The sequence below is a fragment of the Otolemur garnettii genome, unplaced genomic scaffold (assembly GCF_000181295.1).
Source record: "Otolemur garnettii isolate 467f Iridium unplaced genomic scaffold, OtoGar3 scaffold00002, whole genome shotgun sequence".
In the NCBI taxonomy this organism is placed as follows: Eukaryota; Metazoa; Chordata; class Mammalia; order Primates; family Galagidae; genus Otolemur; species Otolemur garnettii.
This window is the reverse complement of record NW_003852397.1, coordinates 7,794,863-7,806,670: the sequence shown is the minus strand read 5'-3', so window position 1 is coordinate 7,806,670 and position 11,808 is coordinate 7,794,863. Positions and strand designations below refer to the sequence as shown.

Below are 11,808 nucleotides of genomic sequence, written 5' to 3'. Positions count from 1 at the left end.
TACATGGCTGGTGCCTTAGCCACTTGAGCCACAGGCGCGAAGCCGTAGTGTTTACTCTTGTGTCTTAAGATTGTGTTAATAGGCTAGGCACCTGTCATTGTTGTTTGGCGGGCCTGGGCTGGATTCGAACCCACCACCTTAGGTGTATGTGGCCGGTGCCTTAGCCACTTGAGCCACAGGCGCTCAGCCGACTTGGAGAGTTTTAAGAACATTTCCAAAGTTGTGCAGGTGGAAGTGGCGGAGCCAAGAGCAGAACCCAAGCTGTCCATCTCTTTTCAACCCATCATCTTATTGCTTCTCCCTCATTTAATAGAAATGAGTTGCTGGTACAGTTAAAGAAACCTACAAAATCTTTCTCAAGACTATCTAATGTACTCATTGGCCATCACACATTTACAAACAGGAGTCATCTAAACTAAAAAGAAAGCCATTCCATTTTGTATGCTTTCTCAATAAAGAAACTTTCTGAGCTTATATTAGGTGCCCTACATGTTTAACAGTTTGGTGTATGTCAGGAATGATCTCTTTCCAGAGGAAGCTTAGAATCAAGTTTAGGAGATAAGGCAGACACACGTGAGGCCTTTGGTAAATGAAAGAATTTTATCATAATGTGTTATTTGTCCAGTACTGCTGTGGTCACAATGGGGTGCAGTTAGGTGAAGTAAGGAAGAGAAGTCAGTGTGTGAGAAGGAGGCACAGAGCAGGGAGGGCTTGTGCTGTGCTGTTAGGGTGCAGGGGGCACCAGTGTGGGAAGTAAAGTAGACAGGGCATCTGGGGGTAAAGAGAGGTAAGGCTGGATCATAGATGGCACAGCAAGCTTGCTGAATGGCTGAGACTTAATTTGATCAGTCCTAAACAGTGGAGTGATATTTAGGACAATTAATCTGGGAGCAGTGTGGCTGAATCAAATAACTCCTCCCCAAGGACACCCCCCCCCCAGTTACCTGTTCTAATATACGTATAATCCTTCTAATCAAGAGCACCTTATGAACACACACACACACACACACACACTATTCTCTGGTTACAGTATAAACCTATACCTAAGAAAGATGTTATTAGGTGGTCTTTTAAAAAATAGGAGTAGAAAATAACTGATTTTTTTCTTTTTAAAAATACTCCTTCAAGTCTTTGAAGAATTGAACATGAATATTAAATATCAGTCTTTTCACAGCCCTACAGTTCTACTTCTTGACTTTCATCACAAACCTTTTCTTGCCATCTCAGTAATTGTTTTTGTGACCATTCCTTGGATTTCCTCCAAGTTTCATACAATCCTCTTGAAACGCATAGATTGAAACTGGACATAATACCATAATAATGACCCGACCTCTGCAAGTAAAGCACCACAATTATATCTCAGTACTTTCATGCCACACATCCATTAAAATGTTCCAGAATTATGTTCGCCTTTCAAATATTCAAGTTACAGATATTTATATAATGACTGTGTATTGCTGGCTTATATCCAGCTTAGTGGTATACTGTGTTTCTCGGATTTTTAAAAATATTGTGTAGTCGTGGATATATTTGGATGTATATCACTATATCTTCATGACAGATATTAAATGCCTACTGGTATTGAAATAGGGAGTATTTAAAGAAAATTATATTTAGTTTTTATTTTTTTATTTTTTGAGACAGAGTCTCACTTTGATACCCTGAGTAGAGTGCCGTGGCATCACAGCTCACAGCAACCTCAACCTCCTGGGCTCAGCCATTCTCTTGGCTTAGCCTCCTGAGTCTCTGGGACTATAGGCACCCGCCACAATGCCTGGCTATTATTTTATTTTTCTTTTTAAATTCATGTGCTCCTCCATGTAAAAAGCATTAATAACTTTTTGCATTTTAAATGTAAATAGTCTTGTGCTCTGCATCTTAACAAAGCTTGTCATTGAGAGCCACCTCCCACATCTTTTTCTTGTAGATTGACATATTTGAGGATAGGATCCGAGGCATCGACATCATTAAATGGATGGAGCGCTACCTTAGGGATGTAAGTACCTTCCAAAATTCTGAGATTGTTTTCTGGTGAGAATGACAATTAGCTTATGAAGGTGAAGTTATTTTTTGAAAGAAGCACTGGCATACCCTCCTGAGTCCAAAGATGAGAAAGCCCCAACAAAGCCTCCCTTGTTGGAAGCCGTGCAGAGACGTGGAAAGGAAGGATGGGGTCGCCCTCTTGGACGTGCACAGGCAGGAAATAACGATCAAACCAGACACAGGTGGTTGATAACAATCAGAGCAAACAATTTTTTTGACCAGAATAGGAAAGGAGGAAATGAAAACGGAGAGTGGGGAGACAGCAGCAGAATTCAATTTAATCCTAGGCCACCCCAAGTGTTTTGTAGGATTGGGCTGAAGAGGTTTCCTGGGCAGCCTCGCAGCCTGGGCAGCCACCACCCCCGAGGCGCCCACTTGCAGCCCCGTGATTTGTTCTCCACTGACAGAATCCATACCTGCCACTGGGACACTTTGTGCTTTAACAAGATAGACATTGATTGCTGCCAGCTTGTTGGAGTCGGCCGCTTCTTTCTGAGGGAGCCGGTGGGAAGCAGGAGTCTCAGCAGGCCCGGGTTTTGCAGCTTTTCCTTTTATCTGCAGCCTGATGTTTGCTTTGTGCTGAAGGGTCTGTTCCTACCCGGTACCCACGGAAAGCTGGGCAGTCCGACTGCAGTGACTGACAGCTCGGTCCAGCTGCGGGGAGAGGGGTTTTCATGGCTGGTGTGGCAGCACCTTTTTGCCATGATGCAGACTCACTTAGTGATTCATTAGCTAGAGCTTTCATTAGATATTTATTAGGGATGAGTATGGAAAATGGTGGCAAAAGCACATCTATTCAGGAAAGCTCCTCTCTGAGCCATTTGCTCTGCGTTTTTGAGGAGAGCTGGGCAGGAAGAGAGAGGGGAGAAGCAGAGACAAAAGTCTGCCTGGGTAGGGGCCAGTGCCTTTCACTTTCCAGGGAGAATGAGCCTGGCCTTTCATCCTTGAGTGTGCCAGAGAACGCCCACAGTCCTGCTGGCCAGTTTCCAGCCTGCCGTCACCAAATGGACCACACTTTACACTTCCATAAACATGCTTTTCTCCCTCTCATTAACAGAAGACAGTGATGATAATCATAGCAATCAGCCCCAAATACAAACAGGATGTAGAAGGCGCTGAGTCGCAGCTGGACGAGGACGAGCATGGCTTACATACTAAGTACATCCATCGGATGGTGAGTAGGGAGGGGACCACAGCACCTCACTGTGCCCCAGGGGCACTTGTGTGGTCAAGCCTTGTTCTTCACAAGATGACTGGAGGCCGCAGGATGCTGGGAGAAGAGCCCTAGGCCAGCCAGGAGACGGGATGTTGGTCCTAGCTCTGTTACCTGTGGGATTGGGACTAGTCACTGTACCTCTGGGCCTCAGGGTTCCTGCAGTGACAAGGGGAGACCAATCTGTGATCTCTAAGATGCAAGATTCTGGAGAGCACTGCTTGTAGCTGTGAGGTCCTAGGAAGGCAGAGATGGGGCTGTGGGGGCAGGCTCCCACAGACAGATCATACTCTGTCCCTGCCTTTTCAGGACAGTGGGGTGGCAGAGCGAAAAAGACACGTGCTCTTACATCATATGAGGTTGGTCCCAGTTTGGCTTCTTCATGTGCAGGCTGTGTGACCGTGGCCCAGTTGCTAAATTAAGTGTCTTTGTGCTCCAGTGTTGCTATTCATAAAATGGGTCACTAATGCAGTGTTGTTGTGAAGATTAAATGAAATAATGTTTGTGAAGTACCTGGCACACACTGGATGGTCAATCGACAGTAGGGATGGTTCTTAGCTCATGATAGATAGGGAACATTCCACTGCCACACTGGAACTATGGGGCCTGGTCAAATTAAAATCTGTGGGAGGAATTTATAGGATATTGGACTTGCTCAGCATCTGACAGAACATTCTGACCAAAAAATGTCAACCAGCTTTAGAAATGGCTGTTTTGTGGGCTACCAATCCCCCTGCTCTCCATGATCATAGAGACACTGGGGAGAGATTCAGCTTGATGAGGATACTGGAACAGACTTGTGAATCCAGATTGTTCTGGGGTCTCTAATGGGTACCCCTGTGGGTTCAAGGACCGGTTAGCCCTGGGCTTCCCGGCTCGGCACCTATAGCTCAACCGGCTAAGGCGCCAGCCACGTACACCTAAGGTGGCGGGTTCGAATCCCCAGCCCGGACCCGCCAAACAACAATGACGGCTGCAACCAAAAAATAGCCAGGCGTTGTGGCGGGCGCCTGTAGTCCCAGCTACTTGGGAGGCGGAGGCAGGAGACTCGCTTGAGCCCAGGAGTTGGAGGTTGCTGTGAGCTGTAATGCCACGGCACTTTACCCAGGGGGACAGCTTGAGGCTCTGTCTCAAAAAGGAAAAAAAAAAAAAAAAAAAAAAAAAAAAAAAAAAAAAGAAAGCCCTGGGCTTCCCACACCGGGCATGGTGGTACATGCCTGAGTCCTAGCTGTTCGGGAGGCATTCAGGCAAGAGGATTACTTGAACCTAGGAGTTTGAGGTTGCTGTGAGCTATGATACCACCACACTCTGGGGCCAGGGCCACAATGTGAAACTCTGTCTCCAAAAAATAAATAAATAAAACAAAATAAAAAGACTTGAAAAAATCACTGGGCTAGAAATTATAAGGTCCATTTGATACCTAACACTCCACAAGCAGGGGAGGGTACCTGAAATGGGCAGGAAGGGTCACCAACTAAGTAGGATGATGGAATGGGAAGCAGTCAGGCAGCCTGGGGACTTGCACCTTTATCTCAGGGAAAGCAGACTGAAGTCCCAGGTCTGTCCTGTGCATCAGAAACATAGGAAAAGGGAGTGGGTGGGTGAATGGATGTTCCTTATCAGAGTCTGTCTTTTTTTCCACCAATTGTGGACCACTTATTTGAACTCACAACCAACCATAAGCCAAAGCCAAAGTAAGGTGGTGAGGTTCAAAAGTAAGGCCAAGGATTCAGGAGATAGTCTATCTCCTATTCTAATCTCAACCAGTCTGACAGCCTACAGGCAGGGCCCATGAAAGGTACCATTTCTGGAAGTAAACTGCATTAAAAGGGCATGTCTGACCCTGGGTGCTGCCATCCCTGGGCTGTCCGCCACACATGTGCGTGGCCCAGAACACCCAACGTTCTATCTGCATCTCCAGGAACCTGCTGAGAACCAGGAGCTGAGAACTGGTATGTGAGAAGGACTCCAGGTCCCTTTCAGTTCCTGAGGAAACCTCTCTACCTCTGCTGGTGTGTGGCAAAGCCAGACCATAATATACAGCTCAAATTTAGAGCTTCTCTGACAGGACCAGCTTTATCTAGGTTGCCTCCAAACTTGGTTTCTTGGGCAACAATATCTTGGGCCTTTCTTCAGCTCAGCAGGGGACAGAAGAGGCTAGATACAGAAGTGCCTTCCTGCCCAGCCGGCTGACTTTCTGGACCCCTTAGGCAACAGAAAACCCTGAGACAGTAAGAACTTGGCCCTAAGCAGAGGGAGCCAAGAGGTACCCATGAGTAACTGCAGCACAGAGCCAACGACTTCACGGAAACCACTGTCTGGAAGAATCAGAGAAAATATTGCTGCACACCAGCTCCTCAGCAGACTGGGTAGCCCAGTAAACAAGCCAAAATTTACAGTAAGCAGTGTCTAGAAGTCAGAAACCAAACTCAGTTCTTCACTTTTTTTTTTGAGAGTCTCACTCTGTCACCAGGTCTAGAGTGCCCTGGCATCAGCCTAGCTCACAACAACCTCAAACTCCTGGGTTCAAGTCATCCTCCCACCTTAGCCCCTGGAGTACTGGGATTACAGGCACCCCGCCTGGCTACTTTTTCTATTTTTAGTAGAGCCAGGGTCTCGCTCTTGCTCAGGCTGGTCTAGAATCCATCCACCTCAGCCTAGGATTATAGGCATGAGCTACCGCACCCCACCCACTTTTAACTGATCAAGTCTATGCCTTTTCTTTTGTGTGTTTACTCTGTATGTCTGGTGCTTTTAGTTGCATAGTACTTGGGTCACTTTAAAATAGTTTTGGGTGGTGTCTTCTGAGGAAACTCCTTGTGGAGGATCTGTGTGTGTTGTGTGACTGTGAGTGTAGGTATCTGAGAGTACATGTTTTTGAGGGGTTTATATGGTGATTTCAATAACCAGTTGGCATCAGTGTCACTTTCTTCTCCGTTCTGCTTTTATTCCCATGCACAATGAAAACTTCTCAGTTATAAAAGTCAATTGGAAATTGAAATAGTTGGGAACACATAATTCCTCATCTCTCTGTCACCAGGTGACTGAAAGCCTTACGCTGGTCACAGGATTTGGAAGACTCTAACTTCCCACATATGAAAAATTCTGATTTTGACAGAGTTCTTGGCAGCTAAATCTTCTTGGGCCACACAGTGTCAGAGGGAACTGGAACTGGTGCAGGCAACCTAAAACCCAGCAGACAGTGCTCTTCAAAACTGACCCCCAGCCTCCTCACCTGCCTCTCCCCCAGGCCCATTCTGTGCTCTGACCACAATACACTAGCTGGTCCAGGCACTAGCTGGTCCTGCCCGCACGAACACACGTTCACGCCTCTGTACATTTGCTCTGCAGAGAATGTCTTTTCCCTCTCCCTGATTGTACCTACCTGAAAATCTCTTGTAATTGTGACCCATCTTTTTTGTAACTGTCCTTCCTGATGCAGAATGGATGGCCCCATCCTGTAGCATAATCCATTCTACAGCTCATACTTTTTTTTTTTTGAGACAGAGTCTCAAGCTGTCACCCTGGGTAGAGTGCTGTGGTGTCACAGCTCACAGAAGCCTCAAACTCTTGGGCTTAAGCTATTCTCTTGCCTCAGCCTCCCAAGTAGCTGGGACTGTAAGTGCCTGCCACAATGCCCAGCTATTGTTGTTGTTGTTGTTGCAGTTGTCATTGTTGTTTTAGCTGGCTCGGGCCGGGTTCACGCCCGCCAGCCTCCATGTATGTGGCCAGTGCTCTACCCACTGAGCTATAGGCACCACCCTGCAGCTCACACTTTTTACACTACACTCTGGTGGGTGCGTTCACCTTCCCACCTGCTCACTAGACTGCAGGCTTTGTGAGGACAGGGATGATGTTCTGCTAACCTGGTCTCCTGATTTATATGATTCACCCATCTCCACAATATAAATACTCTCACCATGGCCCATTTGAAGCCACTAATGTGAAGCCTCTGAGCATAGAATTGGGAAAAGATGCACACAACAGGCTCTCATGAGCTGATACAAGCCAGTTCTTAGTACACCCTCATCCTTAAAACCCAAGTCCAGCACAGGGTATGACTTTTCATAGGCCATCAATAAAAGACTGATAGGCTCGGCACCCGTAGCACAATGGTTATGGCACCAGTCCGAGGCTGGCAGGTTTGAACCCAGCCTGGGTCAGCTAAACAACAATGACAAATGCAACAAAAAACTAGCCAGGCATTGGGAGGCTGAGGCAAGAGAATCTCTTGAGCCCAAGAGTTTGAGGTTGCTGTGAGCTCTGATGCCATGGGACCCTACTGAGAGTGACATAGTGAGATTCTATCTCAAAAAAATAAAAAAAAAAATAGAAATAAAGGACTGATAAATGAGTGAATGGCATACATGTATAATGAGGAAGGCTTAAAATTACAAGTGTGTGGTGCTCACATAAGGAAATCGGAATGAAAATACCACGTGGGTTTGCATGATTATGGCTCCCATTAACTGCTTCTCCTCATTCCTGAAGTTAAATCTTCATATCTGTTTGGTTTCAGATGCAGATTGAGTTCATAAAACAAGGAAGCATGAATTTCAGATTCATCCCCGTGCTCTTCCCAAATGCTAAGAAGGTAAACAAACAAACAAAACCCTCGTAATTCAATCTTCGGTTTATTTGCCATCTGGATTTTGAGTGGAAAACCTTGTCAACTCCTCATCAATCCTTAGAGATAACAGTGTAACCAGAAAGGTCAACAAGTTGTACTATTCAATCCAGCAGCATGAATCAGAAAGGTTTTAAAGTGTTATCTGATAGGATCATGCTGTCCTAATTGTTCAAACAGCCACTGCACACAAAGAGGTAGTTTGTGTTTTAACTCATGAGAGAAAAAGAGAATGTTCATCTGATACTTCTTATCTCTTGTACATAAAAGTCAAGACTTCTAGATTTTTTGCTGGTTGTTCCACAAAAGTATTTTGTTGCACGTAGTTCAGCTCTTAAAGCTATAGATGACAGGAACTTAATCTACACCATGACCAGAGTGAACTTTGCTGTGGTTCAGATGAGAGTTTTTGCACCGGAAGGGTATGAGGGCAAGTCTGGAGAATGGGGGCCAACCATCGAAGACCATTTTCCAGGCTTAGCAAAGAGTCGGGGTGGGGGTGGAATAAACACCTGAGAGTCAGACCACAGGGCCCATCTTCATTCTGGAGGCATCCCTAGATAATAGGATGGCACTGAGACTTCTGCCCTTGATAAGGGAGGGTCCAGTTTTGTTTTTTTTTTTCTTTTTTTGAGATAGAGCCTCAGCTGTCGCCCTGGGTAGAGTGCCATGGCATCACAGCTCACAGCAACCTTCAACTCCTGGGCTCAAGTGATTCTCCTGCTTCCGCCTCCCAAGTAGCTGGGACTACAGGCACCCACCACAATGCCTGGCTATTTTTTTTTTTTTTTTTTTTTTTTTTTGGTTGCAGCCATTATTGTTGTTGGCGGGCCCGGGCTGGACTCAAACCTGCCAGCTCAGGTGTATGTGGCTGGCACCTCAGCCACTTAAGCCACAGGTGCCGAGCCAGGAGGGTCCAGTTTATGTGAATGGGACACCTGTGGTTGTGTGGTGTACAACCTGAACAACAACACACCTTTCTATCTTTCCTGCCCCTCCCTCACCTGTGCTCCCTTACTGACTCCCTACTGGTCTCTGTCTCCACTTTGACCTTGTATTGGCCATCCTCTGCTCTACCATCCATGAAGAGCATTCCAAGTATAGATGTGGTATGTCTCTCTTCAGCTTAAAATATGTATAGTGTTTCTCTACTGACTGCACGACCATATCTATCATTCTTAGCATGATCCATGAGGCACCTCAGAAGATGACCATGCCCCCGGCTCCATCTTCTCTCGTATCATCTGCAGAGATGTTCTATGTGGTGGTCATACCGACTACGTCAGCACATCCTCACACACGCTATCTTTTCATGTGTCTCTGTGCCTTTGCCCTTCCTGTTCCCTCTGCTTGTAGTACCTTTCCCTACTTGTTGCCAAGTGACTGTTGCTTTTTCTTATGTTATTTAATCTCTCTAGCCTCCCCTGACACCTTTCTTCCCCTGAGCCAGTCAGTATATGTCATTGTCCTTCTCTTGAGAGTTCTTAATTATAGAACCTTGAGTCAGTGGTATGTGGTTGGTGGTATGGACACTGGGAATAATTGTTTGGAATTACTGGAGTATGGTGATATAAAAAAACAGACCAACTTTTTGTTGGTTTTATTATTATTCTTTTAATTTCCTTCAGACAATCCCCTTACTGCCTGAGCTCAGGGGAGACCGTTCTCACCTCGTGCCCCCTTGGGACAGCATTGCCTAGCGAATAGTTTCTTTACATTTTTCTTCCATCGTGAGATTTGGGGCCCTCTAGGCTGGTACTGTGTCTGTTTCATGTGGGTATTTTCAGTACCCAGCAGGATGCCTGGCATGTAGCCAGGGCTGCTTCTAAGCTCACCTGACAGCCCCCAAAGGAGTCTCATCTCAGAGTAAAAACCATAGGCCTTCCAGTGACAAGGTGCTGTCTGAGACAGGCCCATCTGCTCCCAGGCCTCCTCCCTACCCACTCTCATTCACTCTGCTCTAGCCACATGGGCCTTGCTGCGTGTGAGCAGACTTGGCACACTCTCACCACGGGGCCTTTGCACTGGCTCTTCTCTATGTACTTGGACCCAGACAATCACAAAGCATCTCCCTCTGCTGTCTTAGGTCTTTGCTCATTTTCTCTGTGAGACCTTTCCTAAACACCCCGTTTAAAACCACAAACCCTTCACCCCTCACCCAGAACTCCCTATCCCCTTTCTCTGTTTTATTTTTCTCCACAGCACATATCACTGTTGAACACACTATCCATTTTACTACTTCTTAACTGGCCCTCCCTACCAGAATGTCCACTCCATGAGGGCAATCTGAAACCACACCCCAGGATCACTGGCTGATGCTTCTCTGCCTTTGCTAGATAACTGAGGTCTGACGGGCTCCTTCCACTGCAGGAGAGGCCTGAGGCTGGAGTGAAGGGATCATGAATTAGATTAAACCCGCAGCCCCAGCATACTTCTTCTGAAGTCACAGGGGAATGCACATCAGTCTGTGTGACCTCTGCCCCACGCCTTTTATGTGAAGGTGGTGAAAAGCACATTGAGACGCCAAGGGCAGGTAGCCTGGGAGACTGACAGAAAATGCTGCGCACATGTGGTTTTCATAGTGAAATATACAGCTTGCACCCGAAGCCAAGAACATTTCACAAGCTAAACCCTTCCAAGAGCAAAACAGCACAACTCCCAGGGTGGTTTGGTGGGAAACACCCATGTGGGGGAAAGCCAGAGATGTTTGGGAACTGAGCCTGGGATCTGGAATCCAGGTTTTTCTCGAGTGACCTTTGCTCCCGTCATTCTCCCTCTCCTAGGAGCACGTGCCCACCTGGCTTCAGAACACTCACGTCTACAGCTGGCCCAAGAATAAAAAAAACATCCTGCTGCGGCTGCTCAGAGAGGAAGAGTATGTGGCTCCTCCTCGGGGGCCTCTACCCACCCTTCAGGTGGTACCCTTGTGACAGCGTCCATCCCCAGGTCGCTGGGGCCGTGCCTGTTTGGGGCCCTGTTCTAACAAGCATTATTCTAACTGAGGCTGGTGGGTTGCTCTCATGCCTATTTCTTAATTCCTCCCCGAGGGGTCCCCAGGCCCCCAGAAAACCTGTTCTGCAGAGTGCTCGTCCTCCTGACACCTCTGCATACGCGGGGTTTGCGGTGGACACTGAGGCTGTTCTGCATTCCCTGCTCCTTTGAAACCCACCGCAGGTGCCAATGTCTAACACGTTCCCCCCAGCAGTCCGATGTGTCCATTTGGGGCCTCTTGGGCTTAGCAAGTAGAGACTATAAGTGATGTTGCAACTAATGTAAATACTCGAGACATTCTCCTATCACTCCAGGCTACTTTTATGAGCTAACCAGATGCTTGTGTTTCCTTAGAGCAAACTGATTCATGTACAAATAATAAAATGTTTACTCTTTTTTAAGATTATGTTTCACTTATCTCAGGGGAGATAGATATATATTAATTTATAACGATATGGGCAGTTGTTTCCAGGGACATCAACAAAGCTGCTTAGATATAATATTAGATAAATTTAACAGACTACTCTCTATTAAAGGTTTAAAGCCAGATAGTTAAACAACGCTTTTAACAAAATCATGAAAGCTTTATTGTTGCAGTAGAGATTTTTAACAAAACAACTTTGTACAGCACACAACCATGATTCTAAATGGTATGACCTTAAGAGGTCTGGCTAAATTGGTAAAAATATTTGTGTGTGTCTATGAAGCGACAGGTATAATTCAGGCTAAGACTAAAGGTTGGGAGACCTGTGTTCTAGACTTGGTTCCACTGCTAACTAGCTTTGTAAACTTTAGCAAGTCTCGGCTCGGCGCCTGTGGCTCAACCGGCTAAGGCGCCAGCCACGTACACCTGAGGTGGCGGGTTCGAATCCCCAGCCCGGACCCGCCAAACAACAATGACGGCTGCAACCAAAAAATAGCCGGGCGTTGTGGC

The 11,808-nt window shown here is 46.5% G+C and overlaps 1 protein-coding gene across 2 annotated transcripts in view; it reads left to right on the top strand.

The window, feature by feature from the left end:
* The window catches only part of TRAF3IP2 (TRAF3 interacting protein 2), a 46,659-nt gene extending 35,388 nt beyond the window's left edge, over window positions 1-11,271 (top strand). Inside the window, exons 6-9 of one of the 2 annotated variants that reach the window (XM_003781595.2) lie at window positions 1,928-1,996; window positions 3,101-3,217; window positions 7,776-7,850; window positions 10,667-11,271. In XM_003781595.2, the coding sequence (XP_003781643.1) occupies window positions 1,928-1,996; window positions 3,101-3,217; window positions 7,776-7,850; window positions 10,667-10,813 (408 nt within the window). In that variant the 3' untranslated portion in view covers window positions 10,814-11,271. The remainder of the gene's footprint in view (window positions 1-1,927; window positions 1,997-3,100; window positions 3,218-7,775; window positions 7,851-10,666) is intronic. The other variant, XM_023513233.1, reaches the window with a different exon arrangement.
* Window positions 11,272-11,808: the final 537 nt, after the last annotated feature.